Genomic DNA, 26,152 nt, shown 5'->3' on the forward strand with positions numbered 1-26,152 from the left:
GACAAATGCATTGTTTACACTTTGTTATGCACAACAGCACTGAGAATTTTTAGATTTGCCGAAGAGTCCAAAACAATTCAAAAATTAATTTAAACCGGTTTCAGATCTCTTGTTCTCAAAGTTTTTCAAGTCTAATCATGAGAACAAATAAACTACAAGGATAAGGAGAAATATCAAAGCTTGGACTCAAATATATTTATGTATTACAGCTACTATGTTCCCACTAAGTGTTTGTCTCATTCTAATCTGACATTTCAGTCCCGCCTGCCTGAGCTTCAGATTAAACACTTTGTGGTCTCTCATATCAGTAGAAAACAACTGTCCTTTTACAAGGTAAGCTAGGATACCAGCAGTGAACCATGGGAGCTGCAGAACTATCAAATGTTTAATTCTGCTGTCAGTGCTATACAGAAACAGGTTATATGTATATCCTGCACAGCCCATTAGCTTGAATCCTACCATCTTTGCATAATTCACATTCTTGGGGAAAGTAGGAAGCTCCCTCATCCAGAGTCAAAGTTCTCTCAATCCCTCCTGCTGCAAAAGTGAAAGTTAAATATAGCAAAAATTTTTTAATCAGGGTAAAGAAATTCACTCTCAAACTTTTAACTCTGTGCAACTCTTCTGAGAGATGCCTGCACAACAAAACAAGGAGAACCAAACATAAGGTAGTTAAGCAAGATCTTTTTTATTTAAATGAACTGGGAACATTTTCTCAAATTAAAAATAGAAACTTTTAAAAATCTGCAGTTCTGAACATTACATATACACATATGCTACATACTGTCAATTAGAAATGTTTCCATTTAAACATAAAAATGAAAGATTTAAGGTTATTCCGGATTGAAGACTGGTATCACTTTTCAGCATTTCATTAAAATTATAATAATGATGTACAGGATTATCACTACTTCAAGACAATGAACCCTGTTTGAAACAAAGTTTTCAATATTGATAGATGAAGAGATACTATTTTAGATCAATATATTGACTATTCAATCTGCCAGAAGGTTTTACACTGGAAACAGTTTTGGCCTTGTTGATTAAGTCTGCTGTTAACTAATTCAGCAATTCAACCATATGCCTAAATTCAAGGAAATAACTCTAACAGTACAAATGCTAACTCCAATTGCTAAACAGATTTGAATTTCCATATTGTAAATCACAGTTTAATATTATTTAGCAAAAATACTATCACTGCCTCCAAAGGAGCCGCAGTGATACTATTAAGGACATTACAGAAGTAGGTGTGAAAGAAGAAGAGGAAGATAAAGAATGTAGAGCATTCTAAAAATTGCCAACATAGGACATCCCTCATGCTCTTTTTGAGTACTACTGAACTCTAGAAAGCTTAGCTTTTTCACTATATTATGCATCCTGCACGTTCCCAACCCTCCCACCCAAAGTTTAAAAACAAACTTCTCCAAAAAGTCCCTTTCAGGTCTATACAGCAAAACCCACTAAATATTAAATAGTTAAGGAAAAAAAAAAAAAAAAAGGTGGGGGGGGAGAAAACAAAACTGCAACTGAGCTTCTCAGACACACAAAGAGACACTGTGGACCCCATTACAATCCAAATTTAGTCCAATGTAGTCATTCAAGAGCACCAAATAGCAACACTGATCATGCTGGTAAATTCATTTGTGAAGAGTATTATACAATATTAAAATCTTAACTAAACACTTAGAAGTTTTAAGAAAAATGTATATACAAAAGTCTCTGTATACAAAATGTATTTTTATGTAAACGTGTATGTACTGTATTTAACACAAATCAACAATTTAAGAACTTGAACAATTTTAAGAGAATTGCTAGGCAAAGGCTGTTATTCTAATTAATTTACATACTGTGATGTAAAGGTAGAAACCCCAGTGTAAAAAAGTAAAAAACCAAAAAAACATTTTAATTCAAGCCTTGAACAGTGGTATTTGAGAGGCAGTGCCCTGATCACAAAATATTCTGTACAGTAGTTTATGGCATAACATTCAATAGTACATTTGGGATTTACAGTACAGCTGACATAAAACAAGTGGCTCAGATCTGTCAGATGAATGGAAATGCCAATATGCTTGGAAGAATAAAGATGTACTCCCATAGAAGAGTCTTGAGCCTCACTTATATAGCCTAGAAATAATAATGAAAAACAATTCAGGAAAAAATTTATAAAGACTGAATTTTAATGTAATTTGAACAGACCAAAGTGATAGATTTTAATATGAACACAAATATGACTGAATAACTTTTTCTGGTTTTAGACCTTACAGCTTACTCATGTTGCAGCAATCAGAGCTGCCTTCCTAAAATAATACAGTAGTAATAGATCTAGAATTGATTTAAGCTTATTACTTACCCCTTAATATTTCCAGTACATGTTACCACTGTTCCACAGAGCTACATGAGGAAAAAAAAAAAAAAAAAAAAAAAAAAAAAAAAAAAAAAAAAAAGCAACATAAATCAAACCCATCATTTTCTTTTGCCCACAAATGGAACAGAAACACTGCGTCTAACTCAGGAGAGACTCAGTTAGCCTAAGATATTCTCAATGTTTTACTCATTTAATCAAGCATTTTTCAAACAAAAGGAAATAGATTCAAGGCTTTCTCCACCAACCTTTCAGGTTATCTTTGTTTCATGATAGAAATAAATACTTGGATTACTATTCAACACCCCTCTTTTTTGAATTTAATCCAGCCTCATATTTTGCTCTCACAAAAATGGTGAGTGCATTTGAGATCATTTGTGTCTTTGACATGTGTATAAAAATACCTGTGTGACATATACTTCATGTAGCTTACTTGTACTTACATATCTTAGTGTTATAAAAATATCTGCATCTCTTTTCAGCAAAACTATCCAGCTGATTTTGAAGGATAAAAACCACCCAAGCCCAACCCTATAGGATTTTTTAAACCTGCGAAAGTATAGGTGTACAGAGATCTACTCAGACATATCTTTCAAAAATAATCTGTAGGAAATGAGAAAAATCAAGGATAGCATAAAAGCAAAGAGTATGCTGAAACGAAAATTAAAGTCAAGATTTTATTCATATGGGAATACCACACTGAGGAATTCAAAGCATGTATGCCATAATTAGCAGTTTTTCAAATACCCTCCGTTAGCACATCAGAAGACAGCACTGCATTAAACTGAATGTTTAAATGTTATCATTTTATCGAAGTAAGTCAGGACTGAACTGGTGGATCTTTGTGTAAAAGATTATTTTATGCTACTAATTTTTAGGTTGTTCAGCAACACTGAATTAAAACTATTTATCAATGACTGAAATATCGTAAAGAAAACATGCTATGAACCTCAAGAATATTAACAGTCATATTAAAGATTCAAAGATCAGAAAAGGAATTCTAAGGCCTGGGAAATTATTAGTTTTCTTGTATGTAAAATACTGAAAGTCCTTAAAACTCAGAGTCCTTAGATATGCCAGCAGAGAGTTTTTTGGACTTCAACTTCTTTTCAGTTAATCTGGGGAGTAAGCAGCCTTAAGCTGCAGAACAGACCACAACAATCATGATCATAAGTATCACTAAAAATATTGTTATATAAAGACTTCCTTCAGAGGGAGATATGGAATGAAGATTTGGTCAGTAAATAATTATTGTAAAATACAGTTCTAAGTAATAATGATGACCATCCTCAATCATCATCATCAGATGTAACCATGGGCTCTGGGCAGACCCAAACTTGGAGCTCTCTCTATTCACCTGTTATTTAAAGCATAGTGGTATCTTCTCTATACTCAACCTATACATTCATGAAGTTGCAAAATAAGGCACAGTGAGCTACAGATTTCAATCACAAATTTCTTAAGCAACTTGCAAATTCTGCAAAACTAAATAATGAAGTTGTGGAATATAGAATATTATTGCCCTGGAAACTGGCTAATGTTTTACAGCACAGAAGCTGTAGAGGCAGAAAATAACCCAAATGTCCTCCTTTTTTTAAGCTAACTTGAGCTTCTTGCTTTGTGGTGCTACATTCTAGTCCTACCCATGCACAAACATCCATTTTCTAAGTTCATGTTTTCTGCATACCTGGAAAACTTGCCTTTTACACAGGAGATCTCTTCTCACAATTTAAAAAATAAAACTACTCAGGAGTACAAATGCATTTCCATCCTATCACTTTCATTTGCTACCAGAGTATTTTTATAGGTTTGTCAATTTAAGACCACCCACTGTGCTGATTAAATACCTGATTATATGGATTTTAAGATCAAATTTACCAATTACTTTGTTAAGTTCAGGATATTACTTCTAGATCTGCTGTTATATAAAGAATATTTGAAAAATATACATCATACAGCATTTGCTACAGTGAATAATCATGCAAAAAACACCCCAGAGAATTAAGAGATTCCCTTTAAAGCATGAAGAAAATTGGAAATGTGATTAAAAGAGAAGCTGAAGTAAGGACACACGAAGGCATGCAGTTTCAGACTTGGTTTACCTTGTAAAAACAGGATTGTGTATACCATATAAATGCTCTTTATGATAACCATTATTACCATTTTCCGTACTGTAATAAAATAAATACACCGAGAAAGACCATGTTAACTACAAGATGCACTATGTACAATATGGCTTCTAAGACATGTACATGGATGATGGTATTATATGCAAAGATAAACTGTGTCTGTACAATAGAATATAACTTTTCCTTTGTAACATTCAAGAGTTACATCATAATTATAATTTTACATTTTATAGTATTTTTATATGCTCCAAAAATCAATTAATTATTTTTCTATTCTTGTTGAGTTGGAAACTAATATAATCTATCAAGTCTGAAGAAACAGAATATGTTACCTCTTTTGAAGTAACAAGTTACATTAAAAATATAAACCTTCCCACATTATTAAAATAATTTTAATAAAAATCAGCAAAAATGTCTTACGTTTTCATGGGTATTTTTTCGAAACTAAAAAACACAGAAAAGGAGGAGTAATTAACTAGACACTAATAAGTGAGTAATTTCAGCTGTACATGCCTGTTTCTGCTCGACTGACTTGTGAATGTGCAATGAAAAACAACCACTGTGAAATGGGAGAAATGCAGTGCACAGGCTAACTGAACAATGAGCAAAACAAGGTGCAGGAAAGAAAATAGTAAAAAAAAAATGATAGGAAAATATGTAAGAATAGTTATCATAAAGTAAAATGCCAAGTCCCTGAGACAGAGGAACTGCAATTGAAAAAGGAAAGACTGGTTAGGAATAACTAAGACAGCAAGAAAGCAAATAATTAATTCAAGGAGACTAGAAATCAGGCACAATTCACTTTAACAGGTTACTTAGCAAAGCTAATAACTTGCACATTTGGAATTTATTTATATAAATGCTGCTCACAAAGCTCTGAAGACCTCATTCTGACATAAGATTTTTACAGTCAGAGCCAGCACTATCATTATTCATGGCAAGTCAAGGCTACCAAAGGCCACCTGCATGAAGCACTTTGCAGGCACTGACCCAAACCTGCAGCATTACACATGACCATGCAGTTCTAATCTGGCAGCACAGGTTGAAGAATTACAGAGCCTTCATGTGAAACACTAGAAAAAGCATTTTAATCCATCTGCCATTTAGGTTATTTTGGAATATATACTTACTCATCATAAACATCCTCTGTATCCATCCTACGATAGTATTTAGAGAGTTTTACAGCAAAAATTATGGCAGGGATTAGAAACATTGAAGAGCCTCCCAAACCAAACCAGAAGGTATTCTGAAACAAAAGCAACAAAAAAATCAAGGAAAAAAGGTCATGGAGAAAACTAATCAGTACTGAATCCCTGCTTGATATTCTAAGCATTGTCACCAAAAGAACACAGTAGAAATTAGTTCTTGCATTTCTTGTCAAAATATGAGTTTCCAGCACTTTCTCAAGGCACTTTATAACTTGCAAACTGCAGGCCTGTTTGTGTAATTAATTTCATTATTATACAGTTGAACTGAGTTATCACCTGGTGTTAAAACGATGATTTTTCAAATTTGATTTGTATTGGCTGGAGGCATTTTGACTTCCAAGTGATTCAGCTAAGTTTTGTCATCAGGAAAATCATGGTCCATCTCTCACCAGATGGGTAATGGCTCCACAAAGAATAGAAGCTCTGTAATGTGTGAGCTAATCAATGAGTACAACATGAAATAGGAGGTTTTCATGGTTAAGACTTACCAAGATTAAACGTTTAATGGTTAAGCATTATCAAGACCAGAGTGTTTTGGCTTTGACTGATTACATGTATTGCTGGTAGTGTGATTAGGATCTGTCTAGGAGTGCCATAAAGCTAAGTAATAGTTAGAAGGCATTTTAGGTACTTCCCAGGAACATGGTGTCTTACTTTACTTTTAATACATGCTGTCCTCTTTCCAAGTTCTTTTGGCAAGACGAAAAAGCCAATACTGCCCTTCTATCCTGCTACAAGTCATGCTCAATGTATCCAGCATACAGAAATTAATCAAGATCTGTCTGCTACAAGCCTAGTGATAAAAACTCGTTCAGGTTTTCTGGATTTCAGGAAAGATACCTGAAAAAGTTTCTCCTATTTTCCACTCATATTCTGCCCACACCACACCCCTGTAAATTAGCAACAGTTATAGAGCTTCATATCTTTATGCTTTTCCATTTTCCTTTTCAAGGTGGTTCAGAATCAGTTAATTTTACAGAATTCTTGGAAATATAAGCCTAAATTTACTGAAAATATAGAAAGTTCAGCACTGGCATGTGTTTGGATTTGATCCAGATCAAGAATATTTTCCTTGCATAACTTTGTATGTGATACTTTATTATCTTACTTCAGAATAGTCTAGCCAGAATAATTAAACACAGATGTATGTTGAAAGAATTTTCCCTTTGATGCCCCAAAGTAACAAAACATTTCTTACCACAGAATCAGCTATATAGCTGCATAAAAAAATATCTACTGCTGTATCTATTACATTGGCAATAGGCTTGCATGCTGCTACTTCCATGGAAATCTGAAAAATAAAAAGATTTTAAAATTACAGTTTTAAGTATCTAACATAAAATAAGATATCTCTAAACTTGCTTACAGTTATAGTTTACTAAATTGCCACATCTTACCCTATCCAGATTCAAAATAAATAATAGTAGGATATGCTATCAACTGAAAGTATTTTAAACATCAGCTTACTTTTTCAAAGGCTGCAGCTGAAGAGAGAAAAACCAAACAAGATGCTAACGACATCAATTTGAATTATTCAGGGTCAGGTTCAGTGCAGTACTAGCACAAATGGTAGATTTCAGGCTAGCCCTGAAAATGATACTGTTAAATTTGCACTGCGTTCCAACCAACACCTCATTTCCATTCTGCAAATGCAACAAAACTATAGGAGACTAATTTTCCCACTCACAGTAAGTACAAATGTATTAAAACCCAAAGCTATAAAACACACTATCAAAGTAACATTATTATATTATTGTTGATTTTATTACTAGTACTGTTTAGCTTTATTTTTAAACACAGCTTTTCTCAATAAAGTAAATGCACCTTACCGACTCCTTGACCCACTCAGTGTACTGCTCAAAGTAGCCAATTATGGTATCCATGTACTTTTTTGTCTCCTACGACCAGATCAAAGACAACAAAAAAGCAAGTTAACCTCTACCTCCATGACATGATAAATTAATGTACTTTGATCAAATAGAGCTTACCTGGACAATAACTTGAGAAGCGTTGTTATTTATGAGATTCTGGGCAGCATTAACAGCGCTAATGACATTTTTCACCTTAACCTGGACAGGGAGAGATGGTGTTTAATATAAACAAATCCCCTTTAGGCTCTTGCAACGGCTCTATGGCCACTACCAGGAACCTATTCTCCTGATAAACCAGTGTCGCTGTCTTGTTAAACCTGACAAAAAATGCAACTCCAGACAGAACATGAGCCTGTCTCAGGATTCATGATAATCTCAATATTGTCTCATTCTGAAGAAGGATGCGTCAAGTGTTTATAACATGGTATCTTTTCCTGGAACCTACATAATTAATTTATATACTAGGGTAGGTTTTATCTTCCACTCTCTTTCCTTAAATCAATGTCTGTATATACACTACAGACACACAAAGTGCACAGGAAGAAAACAGTAGGCCATACACCACGACTCTTGATGACTGAAGTAGGATTCTGTACAGCCAGAATATGCCCCTAATCAATTACCTGAAGGACTGAGATGTTTTTTCAATACATGCACAACCTCAGAAATTCTCTCACAGAACATACACAAAGGATAGTGTACTTACAGCCTGAAAATGTAGAGATTTTTCTTAAATATACTTTAGTCAAACATCCCTTTCTCACCAATACCTTATGTCACGGCTTCTTCCCTCCTCACCCAGTTTCAAATCACAGGTTCTAACAGATACCTATCTGCTCTGCTGCTGTGGATGCGTGAAAACTGTAATGAGAAGCACTAAGGTAGGTATGGCCCATAATGCTGTTGAGACTATAACTATGCCTGCCACTAGTGTGACTGGATTCTTGTTACAAGGGCCAAGGCAGGCTGGTGGCTGAAAGCTTTACTTCCAGGAAAGCAATCATCCTGTTGCTCACTCTCTGGCAGAGTGAAGCCAGTGGTCACACTGTGGTGCAGCCACGACTTAAGAGTGGAAATGTGGGCAGCCCTGGAAAAGCCTCTATACAGATCCAGGATCCCAGAGCAAGGCTGATGGCAGAAGCAAGAATGTAATAAGTACAACCTAAAGAAAAGGACCCCAGTGGGAGCTGGGCATGGAACAGAAGGTGGTTAAGGACGCAAATCACAAAGCTGTCTTTTGTCAGTTGTACTTTTGTATTGTTTCATGGTTGTTCCCCCCAAGCTTTGCTTTCAAGGGTTCTAGAAAAAAAATCCTTATATTCTGATGAAAATGAGTAACACATTATATAGACAGGTACTGAAGCCTGTTTTATCACCTGACAGTTTAGTTTACAATTCATACTCCCCAAACCATCCCAAATGTTCTTTTTTTAATTTTCCTTTTTATGCAAAAGAGAGATCTAAATCCTTATTACTTCAACGCATTACAATCTCTTGCAATAATGGAACAGCTAGAAAAACTTAAACTTACTTTCAATAAACTGTACTGAAAACATATGCCCTGCATATGTGAGAGAAAGCTTTGAAATACAAAAATGTTCCTGCTGCCAAGAAAGAAAAGCTCACCATAAGTTCTGATGATGTCCTCTTCAGTAACCTAATGCTCTGATTTAAAGTGCTCTATTGGGAAGGAGGGGAGAAAAAAAAAGCTTCAAGTCATTACTACAGGTACGCAACCCCTTGTTTTAAGCTTATATATTTGATCTTCTATAGATTATTTTGTTATTAATACTACATATCACATTGTATACAACAGTAACAACAGCTGCATTAAAATTAATACATTGTGGGTTTAATCATTGAACCAGTACTTCACCAGCAGCACTGATTTAACTAAAGTTAGGTGCAATAAACTAAGATTGGAGGAAAGATGAACAGTTAAACTTGAATGTTCAGAGTTGTATATTGTGCAGTTTCTGAAGGGAAAAAGCACTTACCCTAGCTTTAACATATTTCTTGACAGTCAGTTTTGTAAAAGAAAAAAGAGATGAGAATAATTAGGAGTTAATTAGGAAAGAACAGCATAGAATCAGAGTGGACCAGAAGATGTAGTATCTTTCTGTAAATGGTACAGACACACAATATCAGATGCTAGGATAAGCTGAAAGTCTTCATGTTATGTAGAGGAAAAAGCAACGCCTAACATGCAGGAGGTTCACAGCTTGATACTATACAAGTCTGTGTCAGAATCAGGCAGAAGCAGCTCTTTTTCATCTTTCATAGCATCAATGAAAAAAGACTTTGGCTCTACAAACTAGTTCCAGGAGTTTCCAATTCCAATACTGTTAGATGACTACTAACACCAAGAAATAAAGTGTCAAAGTGATAATGGCATTTATTACTGAAGACCATTGACAAACAAAAAAAAAAAAAAAAAAGAAAATGAGTGATTTTAGGGGGGTTTAGGGTTAAGAGCTTTGTAAAGTTCTCCCCTGCTTCTTCTTCTTCTACTAATATAGAATCCCAAATAGCTATAGAAAAAAATGGGGAAGAAAAAGGCCACTATTTCAGACAGCATTATAAAAGAGTAGCATCTTAAGTAAGAAAACTATTTATTAAACACATACTTCAGCCAGATTACTCTTCATTGACACAATCTGTCCTTATACAAGTCCAGCTTTCTAACCTCTTTAAGAGATTTACAGATTTGTATTTTCTATAAGTATGTTTCAGTATTGCTTTAATGTTTTACCATAGCTTGCTCCAGTGGCACAACTTGCTGGTTATGAATCATTCGAATGTTGTTTGCATGTCCTTTTAAGGCATTTTCCAGTGCTCCTTTGGGCTGCAAAAAATGCAATTATGCAATATTGTTCAGTAACCTCAACAAAACATAAAACAATCAAAGTTACACATCCCCTCCAGAACAGCTCATGCTAAAACTGGGCTATTGCAAACTGACTTCCTCAACACAAGGAGGGAAAAAAAAAAAATAAATCACTGCATTAATAATTTAAACCTCAGCAACCAAACCAGATATACTACCTTGCTTTTCTGGCTATAACATTATCAGGACAGACTTAACTGATGAGAATTTTCACATGATGCACTAAGTCATTTTGTATACAGAAGAGTGAGCACATCTCCCTCACACTTGCCACAAGCCAAACTTGACTGCAAGAACCCTGCAGCACTGCACCCCAGCTGGGTTAATCATCTCCCATTCATGGGTACTTGCTTTTGTTTTGGAAATGTGGACATCACCCTGAGGGACCCTCTGCTTTCTGAGGAGCACAGAATTTTAAGTATTTTCAGCCAGTCATTTCGAAAGACACCTGTGAATGGTATTTCCTATTTTTCTGGCTCCCACCTTTCAGTCAGAAGATGTAAGTTTCTGTTCTGATTTTCAAGTCCAAATGCCTGTCTGGAGCTCATGCCCATTGCCAAATACTACAAAATTTGATTTTACTTTACGATATAAATTTATTTTCCATTTCCTTTTGGTGGTAAAACCATTTAGTTCCCTGCATACACACTGCAAACTCAAGTGTGTGCTCAGAGGTGTGCTTGCTTCTGGTAAAGTGTTCACGCGAGCACTCAGCTGGGTCACTGAGCAGTTTCAGGATGCTTCATCTTCCCTACTGACAAAGTGAATTCATTTACCTAACACCACATGGTGGTGGTATTGCTCCCTCCCCCATACCCTGACCCCCTGGTTTGATCCAGGTTTTACTCCATTTGCTCCTTCCAGTCTAAAAAGCTATTTTCAGTTTTGTGTAAGGTGCCAAAAGATGCAAACTAGACACCCAAAATTAATTAATTCCTTGAGTTCTTAGTTTGTTTTTTAATTGGTTCTAAGAGTTATCACTAGTAACAAAGTGAGATCATAAAATATCCTTGGAACCCAGTGCCTTTTTTTTTAACAATCTAACTTTTATAATACATTATATTTTGGGGGTTTTGGCCTCTTTTTTGAAGACATTTCATAGATTACACTAAATAGCATCTAAAGGAAGAAATAAAAACATACACTGTAACAGTGAACATATTTATTTATTTACACAATTATTTCTTTTATATGAAGAAATTACTTTGTCTGATCAATTCTCAATTCTGATGTTTCCTTAAGAGTCTCCTACAAAAACTAGTGAAGGCAACCTACCAGCACAATACACTTTCCTTTATGGAACTATGTTTGAAGAACCCCAGCTCTCACTTAAACCCAGAGATATCTAACCTTGACACGAGTGCACGTGTGGAAGGAAAAACCCTTGAACAAAAAAACCCCAGCAACAAGTATGATTGAATGATCCAAGAGGTAGAGCAAACACACCAGGAGCTTCCCCTGTGCCCTCCTCCACTTGGGGAGGGATGGATATCGGATATATTCCAAACAAGGTGGTCTCCCTCTGCCGTGTACCTCAGCAATCCAAGCAATTGCTGCACATGTGCACCGTAACTCTTCCTCCTGCATCGCAGTGCAGGAATCTGTCTTGGGCCAGCATCCAAACCCTCATCCTGAAAAGTGAGTATGACCTGACCTGGACATGCCAACAAACAGATCAACTGAACAGTCACTGCCTGTTAACACAGATCTGTGCCACCTGCAGATTCCTTTCTGGGCAATGTTGTAACAATACCCTCCAACCATTGTCGTGCATTCAAAAAGCCCTTCAGAGAAGACTCTCTCCTTTGTGCATTCTCCCTCCACAATGGAGCTCCAGCTCTCATTACAGTCCTTACAAGCTGCCACAGTATTAATTTTGTTGCTAATTAAAAAAATCTTCTCACTAACTGAAAAAAATTGATTCAAATAATTTTTTCCATCATGATCTAACCAATTTTTCTTCCAACTGGAAACCTAAAACATAAAAACCGTAATACGAAATACTGAAATGGAGCATTCCCCTCACTGCCCAAGCAAAGAGTGTAATTTAAGAAAATATGCTTTCAAAGCACAAAATGTACAAGAGTATACAAAAAACAATAATTAGCAACAATTAAAATACAGCTCATATGCAACACTGTTCTTCAAAGTTTATCCTTACATGACATTGCACCATGTATGTAAATGTGTGAAGTCCAAAAATTCTCCCATATAAAGTCTACCTTGCTATGTATTTATACTTCAATTGTATATAAATTATATCTTTTATGTATTATTATATTGCTGAATTGAACTTACCAGCTGGTCTGCTCTTGCTTCTAAATCATTAGCAAATGAGAGAAGATCAACCTTGGTAACACTTTTATTGATCTGAAACAAGATGTGAGCAGTAAGAAAACGGGTATGTTGTTATTTTATTTACAGACAGTTTGCACTTAACTATATCACCTACCCTGTCTACTCTTTATTTTTTTATTTATTAACTTTAACTTCTTAAGTGCTTCTTTCCCAACTTGTATGAAACTCCAAAACATGGTTTCACACAAAAACAGATTTTGATGTTTTGCCCGTTGGTAAACTAACATTTATTTTATGTTTTGTCCCAGTCATGTCTGTAGTTGACTAGAGTCTCACCTCAGTCAAATATGCTGAAAAGTCTATCCCATCTATTCCAGAAGAGCTGAAATTCAGAAGATTCTCCTTCCCAATTTCATCCAGCAGAATGATTTTGCTGAGGTTTATCTGAATGTGTTCAATTTTAAGTGCTACATCTTCCGTATACTGAGACAGAAACAAAAGAAAATACAAAAGTAGTTTGCAACCAGCACATATTCTGCTACAGCCCTGGCCCAAAGCATCCTGCTTTTAGTGATTCCTCATTTCCATGAAGAAGTACACATTGATTTTTTGCTCACATCAGTTTAATTCAATTAAGTTGAACAGAATCTACAGGCCATGTTCTAACCTGCCTTTGTGTCTTGGGTTGCAATTTGTAACCAAAAATGTGTATTCTATTTTCCATCTGGTGAAACCTGTTGGAAAGGTAGTTTTTTTTCTTTATCTCTTGTATAACCCATTCCTCATGACTTCGTGGCAGGAGAGGGGGGAAGGGGGGCAGGTGGCTTCTGCTAATGGACCAGCTGTTAAAAACAGGTGGAGCAATGTTCCTTATCTCTTCCATGACCCATCCTCCCTCCAGGGAGATATCTTCTGTTAATGGGCCATTAAGGTTCACCACATGACTGATACAATTACATCATCCCATTGTGAGATGCTCCACCCAGTGGGGGGAGCCAACTGTTTTTACCTAGATAAAAATTGAGACTCAAAACACCAGGCATTCTGGTTTTCCACTGGATTTCCCAGAGGAGGACCAGAGCCATCTCACCACGCTTCTACACGACCATCTCTACTCCAATAGAACTATATCTGTTACTCCAGGAGGATTTATTTGGACTGCTTCCAACACACCGACCAACAGGATGTCAGGTCATACTCTGACTGTCAGGGTTTCTAGGATTTTTGTTTGTTTGTTTGCTTGTTTTTTTGTACTATTACATTTGTATTTTTAATATTCCTAGTAAAGAACTGCTATTCCTATTCCCATATCTTTGCATGAAAGCCTTTAATTTCAAAATTATAATAATTTGGGGGGAGGGAGTTTACATTTTCCATTCCAAGGGAAGCTCCATCTTTCCCTGGCAGACACCTGTCTTTCTAAACCAAAACACTTTGTCTCTTTCATACCAATGGATTACTTGCCTTCCATTCTGTTTTAACTAACATCTCTTCAGGAAATGTTATCCTTTAAGAATGTATCTACCCCTGGCCATAAGTAAGGAAACCTAGAGAAGTCAGTACCTCAGTTGTGACAGACACTCTTTGCCACAGGACTGGATGAGACTCCTCAAAATATCTTTAGTGGTGACTAAAGGTGATTGGTTATTGTTACCCGAACCTTTGTGCATTGCAGCCAAACTGTTACCTGCAGTGGCTGCAGAGCTATAGTTGAGGAATTTAAAAATCTGAATTCATTTGCAGCCTCCTCCATTAGTCCATTGTGAAAAGTCAAAGTAATTTTCTCTCTTAGTGAATCTGCCTTGTTCATTTTCATTGTCTATTATCTGGGGCAGGGACTGTATCTGTTACATGGGTACACTGCCCGGAATAATGGAACATGTATCCCCAAGGGGTTGCTGTAATGAAAACAGGTATTACAGGCAATCCCAAAATTAGTACAGTTCTGTAATGACAGTGCAGTTATGTATCATTACAGCTTAACTGAAAAGACTGTTTTACCCCAACTACTTTCAACAAAAACCAGAGTAATTCTTAGAACCAAAGAATATTATAGCCTGGATCAACATAAATCTGACTGGAATCAGAGACACATCCAGACAGATGTTTATATGATAAGAAAACTGTCACTGAACACCATAAGCAGTCTTTGAAAGATAGACTTCAACCTTCCACACAAGTTTCAAAGTTAAAACAAACATTATCAGCACATAAACAAAAGCACATCAGAAAATCTTCCCTAGCCCACTGAGACTGGTAAAAAATAGCTTATTTGTAAATCAAATTATTTCTTTCAGATTAGCTTGGACAGCTCTTGCCTCCCTGTAGGATGTTTTGTGTACAAAAGTCGAAATCCCACAAACCCCAGATACACTATATGGTGTTTCAAGAGCCAACATCCCTTCAGAATTATGCACTCACTCATTGTTTCTTTACTTACCATACTAATATTTAAAAGCTCATTGATATTAAACAGATATTCTAGGTGAAGGGAAGTATAAATTCCTTTGTTTTCCTTGCAATCACTGGAAGAATACAAATACACAGATTAGCCTAAAGAACACCTTGAGGACCAAGCATTAACAGAATGATTAACGTTTTCTAAGAAAATCAGTCCTTTAAGAAACAAAATACTGATTATATTTTTTGAAGCTCAATCAATAAGAGAAGTGATTAATAGTTTCTGGAAGATGCAAAGTATTCTATCAATTAGCTTGATTAGTACTGTCATAGAGTAGTATGCTGACTATCTCTAATAACTCATATATAGGAATAAATTGGTTTTGCTTGTGAATCACTAGAATCAGAATGTCTTCTAGAACATGTGCAATTTTTGGATGTGCCCAAAATATGAAGCACAGAAGATACCATAGAATCAATATGTATAAATTGAATGAAATAAGGAAGAGTTAAATATGAACTGAATTAAATCTTAACTCTAATAATTCTAATCTAATTAATCATAACTCTAATACCTGTACACTTTTTCAAAAGTCAAGTTAACATTCGGATTTTTAAAGATGATGCCAGCAAGATAGTTTTTCCAGTGCTTGTTTAGTAAGTAAGGTGTATCCAAAACCTGGAAGACAAAATTCAGTAATGTTACTATAATTCCAAGTTTGTTTATGTATTTATTCATATGTGGTCTTTTGGCACATAACCACATCTAAGCTTATCATCCACTAATGAAATACAAGCAAAACAGGAAATTCAAACTCTCTGGTGCAGAAAGTGAATATTAAAGGTCCCCATTACCAAGGAACAACTGAATCAGAAAAATCTGTCTCCAAAGGAAGACAGGCATGCAGTATTAACACTGCAAAGCAAATTAAACCAATAAAGAATGAATGTCTCTATCTACTTTGTAAGAAGGAAGTAAAACCAGATCCAAATTCACTGGAAGTGTCCTACAAAAATGCCATACAGGATGGACAAGACCATTGGGACTCATGGGGATTCTATTAATTGTTTAATAAAGTGAATACCCTCACCTTGAATAAGTTTTTATCTTCAAAGGGCTCACAGACCAATTTTTCTACATTTCCACCTGTGACAAAAGTGAGCACCACTACAATCATCAGCAGCCAGGAGAAGAGAAAACTGAATCCAACACCACTGAAAAAGAAATCAAGTTTTTCCTTTATCAGAACACATTTTGTATACATATATATATACACACACACCTGGGGCAACAGTGAAGCCAACAGCGAGCAGTTACAACAGACATATGAAAACTGATTGATGGTTAAAATAGTTCTGTGTTCCAAATATGTTCTTGTCCTCTGAAACATCTTAAATATTTTAGTTCTGTAAAGTCTTTAGCTAAAATGCATTTGAAACCTCACATTAGCATTGGGCATGCAAACTGTTTAAAAGAATTACATTTAAGGGACACAAAACCATACAGGCTTCTTTTTAAAATTCAACTCTCTAGCCTTATGTTCTCTAAAAAGTTTTAGATTTCCAGATGCAGTCTTCTCCTGCATGCAGCAGAAATGACATTAAACCCTTAGGCACTTTTCAACCCCAAACATCCAGAAATGCTCTCAGAAGGTCAAGCGTCTCCTTGTGTCCTTGCATGGCTTTTATTGCAACTTTGAACAAATGTTCCAAGTCTACTAGAAAGTTATGAATTTCCCCTAAAATATTCTATTGTCTGTCCCCAACTTTTGCAGTTTCAAAGGAACTTGCAAAGAAATTAATTAGCCACAGCACTCGCCTTATAACGGCAGATTCAGAAGTTTTATCCTTCAGCTGCGATCCTCAATGAAAAGAACAACCCCAAATTCCCAAGTCTCTCAATGTAAGTGTGTGAAATCAATATTTATTTCTGTTTTTTTCTCAGCAGATATATCTAGGTAACAAACCAAATTCTTTTCATATATATGGCCTTCAAAAACTCAACCAAACCAACTTTCTACCTTTATTTTCTTTTTCCCTCATAAGTGAAACTTACGCCATAAGAAAGTTTCCTCCAGTGTTGGAGATACAGCCTCTGGTTGTTGGAGAAGCATGTTTATCATACCCGCAGGTGCCACACAGCAATCCAAGGCAGTAAAAGACTAGAATCAGGACCAACATGCAGCACAGAATGAGACAACCCAGCCACCTAAGGAATAAAAGATAAAGTTCTTGGTTATTTTCACACAAAGAACACACTGGAGACCTTCAGGAGACATCATGCAATACCATATTTCCAAATGCCCCACTTGTAGTTCTGTTTGAGCAACCAGTATCAGCAAAGATAACTGTATTTGCTACACTAGCATTTATTTTGGGCCAGCACACAGTCACTGCTGGATTGCAGCTGGCTGCTACTGAAGGACTGGGAAATAAACACCACAGAACAAGGTGCTCCCCCAGCTAATGCAGATGAACTGTGCTGAAGCGTCAAAGTGCTCCAAGTGGAGGAAACAATTACTCAAAGGAAGCAGACGTTCAAACAGCAATTTATTCAATAATAAATGGAGAAAATCAGGAATGTGGACTGGCCATTGGTCATGAGGCACATAGTTGCTCTTACTGTGAGGCTTACTAACATTTTGCACACTGTGTTAGGCTTGTAATTGTAAATAACTATATTTATTTAAGGCTGTAAAAACCTAGGCTTTATGAGTCTGTGCTGGACTGCTTTCAACGTATGGAATAGTTAATGGAATTTGATCAAGAGAAAAATCCTAGATAGGAAATGAACTGCCATTTTCATTAATTACATCATGTAACAGTTCTATCTGTCCAGGTATTTGGATCATATCCATTTATTCACACATCTATCTTTTCCTCCTCTCCCAATGCCCTCTGCACTTCTTTTTCCCTTCTGCTGTCACTTCTTCAGCTTTTATTTTTTAAGTTCCCTTTTCTCCTCCCTGCTCTTTTGTAAAGAAAAATCTGTAAAAGAAATATTGTAATGAACATGCATGGGCAATAAAAAAACACAAATGCTGACAGGGAAATATGTATAAAAGGACACTTCTTAAGAACTACAAATAATGCACCTGTAATTAAGAAAGGAATAGATCAAAGTAATTTGGACAACTACAGGCTTATTGGTTTCATTTGTACTTGAAGTACTGTTAGGTTAGGTTTGACAAAACCAGGTGCCGTGTAGATGAGATATATTCTCCTGTAGCAGAATGAAACAATGCATTTATTTGATTAAATGCAATACAAGCTTCAATGACAGTATCAATAAATTTGCCAAATTATGGCTCACCACAAAAACTGTCAGATAAGAAATGTGTTAAAAGTAAGATTCTAAGCAAGGTTCTGAAAGTTCAGTTTTCTGTTCACTTTTATTTATCACTGCATTAAAGCCAGCAACACACATTCGGTATCAGTGAAAGGGATTATGACACAAACATAGAAGCAAATATTGATTATAAAGTCTACTAAAGTATCAAACAAAACGTAGGGAGAATTTGATGAGCTTGTGAACAGAAATTACTAAATCTGGAGAAAGATGGTATGAAATGAAAAGCTTTACATATCAAAATATGAGGTTACTCAATTGTAAGAGACAGAAAAGTCTCAAAAAGTATGTTTTTCTCAAGGTACAATCAACCACAAAGACCAGCACTACACCAGTAGGGGCAAGCATGAAGATTTACAAAGTGTGAAGCAGAATCTCTGCTACCCCTGCTCTGCAGTACCAAAGGTGCAGTAACAATGGATTGGCTTCAAGGCCTCTCTGGTCCTCTGCCCTCACGATTTACCAGCAACTGAAAGGAAACAAGACCTAGACAAAAGGTCACCCTGGCATTATGAAATAATCAGCTCCTTTGGGTATTATGTCTTTGACATCTAGCTGCAGCTGTAGTTATCCCTCCTGAAAAAGACCTGAGGGTCTACAGAGTAGAAACTACCTCCTGCTCTGTGGAGAAAGAGCACTCAGTTATTGATTAGCTGTGTTTTTCACTTTTACCAAAATGCCAGTGCCAAACAACTGCTTTATACATCCTTCTTTCAATGTGTTCATCATTACCAGTCTACTTGCCTTTACAGAACATTAAAATATTACAAAGTATAAACAACAGGAAGTGCTCCAGTCCTGCTTTATTTTTTGTCCATACCTGTAGAAATCGTACTGCTCCACTAATGGGAAATAATCTTGAACATATGCCTCACTCTGTGTAAGATACACCATCAAATCTGCCAAAATCTTCTGAACAGGGAGAGCTCTTGTGAAGGTAGTAATATTGGAACCAATGGATTCCAGCACACTTTTGATATCTAAAAGAACAAACATATTTCACTTTTAGAGATCCATAGAGGACATTTACATTCCATGTAAATGCATTATAAAATGCTATTAAGCCATTTGCCACAAGTAACAAGCCAGCCATGAGGACAAGTGTGAGGAAGACACAAGCAGGCAACAACAACATCAAGCTTCAAAGTAGCACAAAGGCATTTCAAAATGCATACTTGGTTTTTAGCATTCAGTTTAAGATTCAAGATGCAAAGTTAAGCTAGAGTTCTTCCTCTTTCCTCTCATTATAATGAATGTGTCACTTTTTATCTAGCCAACCTAAATCTTGCTTTTCATGCAATATTGCAAATGGCAACACTGAGCAAGACAATTAGCCACCAAGTTTACAAAGAAGAACAAAATCTATTTAAACTCCATGCCTTGGGAATACAACACTGTGAAAGAAACTGGGCTGCCTATATCGAGAATCTATACTAGTTATTTTCATTCTTATTAAAAGAGATTACTTAAATGAACTCATTCCAATTAGTTAGCAACACTCCTGAGGTAACACTCCATTAAGCCATTTTCCCCTCAGATTATGATTAAACATGCTACCCTCTACTTACAGAGATTAGACAGACATTATTTAGTTATACAAAGACATGATTAATTCACTTATTATACATATTGTCTATGTGTAAAATGCAGTTTCTCTATACTCTTCCCTTCCTTCAACTGGAAACGTACTTGAAAATGCAGGATGTGTAACTACAGGTTGTAATTACATGGTAGGCATGTAATTTCATGGTAGGAAAGACTTCCTTCTTTCTCAAAACACAACTGGACAAGCCTTTGTCAATTTTGATGATTACTGCTCAAATCCAACAGGTAACAAATCACAGTTGTTTTAGAAGTCACAGATAAATGCAATTTTTTCTAGTAAATCTCTATTTATTTTATTTGCTTTTGTAACTCAAACTCAGTTTTTATACAAACAAAGCCCCAACAATTTATAAATAGATAAATTAGGATGTTTTGTCTGTGTTTACACATCTCTGATATGGAAAATGAGTAAATCTGCTCTAGATTTCCTAATGAAAAGTGTAATATCATTTTTTGAAAACTGGCTCATTACAGACAAGTTCACACAGTACACTATGGTTATATCTATACTGTGCTTTATTTTGCCCAGAAGGGGGAGAAAAAAAAAAACAAACCAGAAAAACTTACAAGGAACAGCTGCTTATATATAATGCAGAACAGGTCCACAATGCAAGAACAAAAATTAAAACAGATTAGTATACATATGCTATACTACCATACAGGTGCAGTCAAAGAGCAAAAAGTGTAAAGCCCAAGCAACAAAACAACTGAGACAGCCATTTAAGTTATCCTTAAGGCACATTCTGACTTTCAATTTGCCATCCATTTTAATAAAGCAGCTGGGGAGGGTGGGGTCAGTTTTTCTAACATCACACTCCTATATATGTCACAAACACATCAGCCAAAGAAAATCAGTTTTCCAAACAAATAAAGCCTCAGCGTGAAGTGAGGATCACAATATTTCTCATTATGTGAGCAGCAAAAAGCCTAACAGATAAAACCCCTCCATAAAATACCACATGACCTATTTTTAGATTTATTTTAGAGTCCTCATCAAGACACAGTTGCTTTCCATTATTTTTCTTCCTCTGGCATCAAATTTTAAAAAATAGTTAAGTTTCACATTTCCATTTTTAATGATATTTAGCCAAGAAAACATATTACCAATAAAAGAAAACAAAAACATTAAACAAAGTGAAAAGATAGTCTATCCTCACCTGATAAAATGTTCCTGGTTTGATTCACCACCAAGTCTGGAGTATCATTAAATGCTGCATAACCCTATGAAAGAAAGGTGAAAAAATTATGTCATGTTTCTCATTGTCAAACTGTTTGCATTTTTTTTCCTTTTATTCAAGGATCAAAAGTACACGCATACTAAAATGTATATGGTAATACTAAGAAAAATATGGTTTTATCACTGCATATTAGAAAAGGTTAAAGAAAAATAGAAACTAAGTATATTTCAGATTTAGTTTGGTCTCCAAAATATTCCTTGAGAAAAAAAAAAAATCTATATTTAAATACACATGAATCAGTCACAGACATTTCAAACTTTGCTGCCTGTCAGATCTAGCCCATCTAAAAGCCAGAAACACACATATTCACATTTGCTAAGTGAAAGGAGTTACTCTGTACCAGCCTAACACCTCCTGTTTCCAAGTCTATGCCTTCCAAACATGAAATGCATGTTACAAACAATGAAATCCAATTGCCTTTAAAGACATTGCAATGTCTTCTTCAGTGAGAAGGGGAAAGAAGGGGTCCACACTATGGGGACCAAGCTCAGTAGCTCATTTGGACAGAAAGGAGAAACCATTGCAGTGGATAGTTGAAGCCTTACTCCCTGCAAGGCTGATCACTGCAGAAGCAGGAAGGGTCTCAACCCCTACACACAGCCTCTGGTTTCAGAAAGTGCCTTCTATTCCTAGCACATGCTTTCAGATTCCTACTGCTCAAACAAAGCCATTCTTTTCCTTGATGAAAAGTAGATTTTTTTTGGAAAGTCTTGCAAAAATACTAATAGCCATTACACTTGGTCCATTGCACCAGATTTAATGTTAAATATGCGCATAAAGAATTTGAAATAAACATTTCAAGATAGCTTGAATAAAACAAACAAACAAACAAACAAAAAAAACTAATTAGGAGACCATGGATTTTTTTATTTCTTTAGTTTGAACCAAAAAGTAGAGAGCATGCTACTGAATCCATGTTTCTGTCTTCTCATTTTTTATAGACTGTTCTTTCAAGCAGATAACTTGCAAAATATTTTAGATTTGTATTATCCTGGAGATACAAAGCACTACATTCATACTTTCAAGTGTTAAATCTTGGCCAGACAATGAGATATCCAACCATGAAGAAGGCTGAGGCGGCAACAAAAGAATTCTGTTTGAGAAACCAAGTGGAAACAAGTGATACACATATCCCAGTTTATTCATTAAGAGTTTAAAAATCTGTCAAGAAACATACCTTCTGAACCAGACTAGAAAGGTCTATTTTAAGGACATCATTGATCTTTGCAAGCTGTGAGCTCACACCTGGCAACTGGGAAGGAAAAAACATGCCTGAGTCACATCAAAATAGCAGTTTTGCTAATTCAGTAAATATTTCAAAGTTAGGAGAGATGGTAAAGAAATGAAAGTGATCTTTAGGAGAATATGTCTAAATACTAATGAAACCTCTGCTCTACAGAAGCAAAGCTTAACTCTCAGCATTTTTGGGAGGGCAGATTATTTTACTGCCCCAACCATCACTTTTAACATAGCTTGACACATATTTTATCCTTTTCTACATAGAAGATGAAAACAGTGACTGAAATTACCCAGAAACACAGAAAGAGGGAAGGTCACTCATCTCACAAGTGACAGCACAAACCAAGCCACTGAGTTGCAGAAATACTACTGGGCTTATTCAAGGCAACCACACTTGAGAGTCTGAAAAATATTATTAAAAGATCTTACCCCACTAAAATTGGCATTGATGTCCAGCTGACCTAATGAATTCCTGATGATATTGCAAGTTGAGGCAGCCTGAGCCGCATTGCACGCGGAGTCATTGAGGGTGTTGCTTAGGTGCATTTTAACATCTGTCAAGTTTGCATGAAGTCTCTCTGTTCCCTCCTGCAAAACCTCTACAGAGACACTCACATTTTCCAGAGCTTCCTTCGTTTCTCTGATGGCTGCCAAAATGTGAAATTTTTTAAAAAAACAATTTTGTTAGAAAGCAGCCTATAGATACAGATATGAAGAGAAAGTGTACATGCATAAATCATATCATCTTCTTAACAATACTGATTTCATTACTGCCTCCCTCCCAGAAAAACCCTCTAGCAAAGAAAATGTACTCATTTCATATAAAAATATACCACTTATGCTTTCCTACAAAGAAATTAATGTGCTCAGATTACTTTTATTGAGATTTCATCCACTTCCCACTTTTCTACTCTTTCTCTACCTTTCCTTTCTGAGTGGTTTCAGTAAAAAACTTTAACCCTTGGTCATTAGAAACTAAAAGCCCATATCCATCAAATTGTATTTTCAATATTTTCCTTATAATCCAACTCACAAATCATATAAGCTGCAAGATGAAAGGTAAGAAGATCATGTTGCATCAGCCAAGCATTAATGAGTATTCCACACTGTCTGGCTTTAGATTCCATCCCAATCACACCAAACGAACAAAAGAAAAGAACCCCAAACAGTGAATAGGTGTTTAGTACACAAGGAACCACACGGACACAACTAAGAATACACAAAATTACAAAAATAAAGTGCACTTCACACCACACAAGGTTTCATCGTGATTTTTACCTTTGATAGCCCTTTCCACTTTGACTTCAAGACAAATAAGAGAAATAAAGCAAAAAAAAAGGAGAACGATGACAAGTGAATGAAAAAGAATTCATGGGTAAAAAAAACCTCCAAAAACAAAGCAACTCAAGCTCATGCATGTCTTCCCTTTGCCCTGTATCTAATTGCTGGAAAAAGAAACCTTAAATGGAAAAATAATAAAAAATAATTTTCACTACAGGGAGAGAGAACTAAGAATGAACAGTGCCAAACTCAAAGATATAATGAAGAAATGCTGGTTAACACTCTTGTAACTATCTTGGCAGTGTACAGGAGAAAATCCCTGACCTGTTAAAGACTAATCTGCAAATAGCTAAGGCTAATAATAATGCAATTCTAAAAGAACAGCTTTCCTAGTCTCCCTTATATTCAACAGAAAGGGAGAGCAATCTGAAGCAGGAAATTCAGATTTCATCTCTATTCAATGACTGCCGAAACTCAGCATCAACAACAGCATATAAATTTTGATTTAGCTTTTAAATGTATTTATAAATCTTAAGATGCCTGAAATCCTCTGTTTAAAATATCCAGACATGTCGAAAAATGGCAAGTTGACTTATGGTATTGCACAAAGCTGTCCCATGCTGTGCCTGTTTTACCATGGCAACAGAACATTATACAACATGTACATCTTTACCTCCTGCCATTGTCAGAGCTGCATCAAGTGCAGGACGTACTTCTTTTCCCAGCTGCTCTTGAACTCTGGTTCCAAGCACAGGTCCAACATCTGTAGTATGGAGAGATAAAAAAACCCAACACATTATACACTAGCTCAATTTAAACTGTCTCTTAAACCACCTGCTGTCAGACTCTTTACTTAACAAATACATTTATTATGTATATACCTATATGCATGCTTATATATATTATATATGCAAATTCATTTCTACATACATACACATATGAATAAATATAGTTGTATTATTGAATTTTTTATAAAGCCTGACAGTCATAACTTAAGTGACAGAAGGTAATGCAGGGACACAGTTCTGCTTTAGCTAGCTATAGGCCTATACAAGAAAGAAGTAAATCACAATATGGTGGAAAATATTCATTAACACTTGACCACATGGGTAAAGACACACAAGAATTTCAACAACCCCTAAAATATGTATTTCACTGTATTTACCACTTTTTCGGGAACAGGATTTTTTCTACAATTTATTTTAAGAGGTCCAGCATTTGGACAGGAATTTTGTGTCATAATCTTTCATTACATATTGTGTTTTCACAGTGCAAGAGATACTAACAAGTGGATTCTTTTCCTTTCTCCTGTTCCTCATGAGCCCAGAAAGATGAAGGTGACCCACGAGGCAGAGCTGGCAGTCAGCTGTGCTGAAATCCCTTAAGCACGTTAATTCCCTGTACCCTCATGCAGTACATCCCACACAGACACCCACAGCCTCAGCTACCCCACCTCCACACCCTCCAGTCTCACTGCCCACAAACAGAAATGAGCCTTGCTTCAGCAAAGCAACACAGAAACCCTGAGCAGAGTTGGGTGAAGCATTTTGATGTGACGCACCCTTTAGGTAATCATCTGGTCCTCTCTATTTTCAGGTCACAGTAAACTGATTTTTCAGTTGTTTTCCTTTTGATGAGATGGGAATACTGCATGGTAGAGAGGCATCCCTTCCTGTCAGTACTATCGTATCTAGCTTGGGATGAGAATTTCTACCAAGTAGAAAACACTTTTCAGCATTTCCTTACGGTGGGCAAACTGAACTCATCTACAGTTCTCTAGAGATTTCTGCTACTGTTGACTCTCTTAGGAAAGAATCCTGTTCCCAGGTGTAACACACTTAATTTTGCTATTTCAAGAAAATAAAAGCTATTTGATGATTGCTCTCATCACAGACTCCGTGGTTTCTGTTCACTGACTTTATAAGTCTGCCTTGAGAACAAATAAACATTAATTTGAAATTTCAATTTGGAATGGCCAGGAAGCTTCAAGCTAATACACGAAATAAAACCATCAATTTTTTGTTATTACCATTATTATTATCATGGACTTAAAGATTACATCTATTTTTCAGACCTGAGTGTTCCTGCTGAGAATGAAGTAGGAAGATTACTTACTGCTACTACTACTTTCCCAGGCATATTCAATGTACAATAAAGCCTCACACAGACAAGACACATTAACCTCAGGGTATGCCAAGTTGGCCAAATTGAAACCTACTTTTAACATACATTTTAAACCTACACAGAAGCAGAGATTCTGGGCATGAGAATCAATTTATTGTAAG

The 26,152-nt window shown here is 35.9% G+C and overlaps 1 protein-coding gene across 5 annotated transcripts in view; it reads right to left on the reverse strand.

Moving 5' to 3' along the window:
* Positions 1-682: 682 nt before the first annotated feature.
* The window catches only part of PROM1 (prominin 1), a 62,404-nt gene continuing 36,934 nt past the window's right edge, over positions 683-26,152 (reverse strand). For 4 of the 5 annotated variants that reach the window (XM_083861143.1, XM_083861140.1, XM_083861141.1 and 1 more), the window contains 20 exons: positions 24,541-24,630; positions 23,016-23,233; positions 22,525-22,599; positions 21,267-21,330; positions 19,325-19,484; positions 17,212-17,364; positions 16,247-16,370; positions 15,731-15,834; positions 15,196-15,280; positions 13,092-13,238; positions 12,756-12,827; positions 10,323-10,415; positions 9,197-9,250; positions 7,688-7,768; positions 7,529-7,597; positions 6,898-6,990; positions 5,622-5,737; positions 4,465-4,533; positions 2,351-2,391; positions 683-2,124 (listed from right to left, as the gene is read on the reverse strand). In XM_083861143.1, coding sequence (XP_083717269.1) covers positions 2,373-2,391; positions 4,465-4,533; positions 5,622-5,737; positions 6,898-6,990; positions 7,529-7,597; positions 7,688-7,768; positions 9,197-9,250; positions 10,323-10,415; positions 12,756-12,827; positions 13,092-13,238; positions 15,196-15,280; positions 15,731-15,834; positions 16,247-16,370; positions 17,212-17,364; positions 19,325-19,484; positions 21,267-21,330; positions 22,525-22,599; positions 23,016-23,233; positions 24,541-24,630 — 1,886 coding nt within the window. In that variant the 3' untranslated portion in view covers positions 683-2,124; positions 2,351-2,372. The remainder of the gene's footprint in view (positions 2,125-2,350; positions 2,392-4,464; positions 4,534-5,621; positions 5,738-6,897; positions 6,991-7,528; positions 7,598-7,687; positions 7,769-9,196; positions 9,251-10,322; positions 10,416-12,755; positions 12,828-13,091; positions 13,239-15,195; positions 15,281-15,730; positions 15,835-16,246; positions 16,371-17,211; positions 17,365-19,324; positions 19,485-21,266; positions 21,331-22,524; positions 22,600-23,015; positions 23,234-24,540; positions 24,631-26,152) is intronic. The other variant, XM_083861144.1, reaches the window with a different exon arrangement.

Source organism: Zosterops lateralis (assembly GCF_965231275.1).
Source record: "Zosterops lateralis genome assembly, chromosome: 5".
Classification (NCBI taxonomy): Eukaryota; Metazoa; Chordata; class Aves; order Passeriformes; family Zosteropidae; genus Zosterops; species Zosterops lateralis.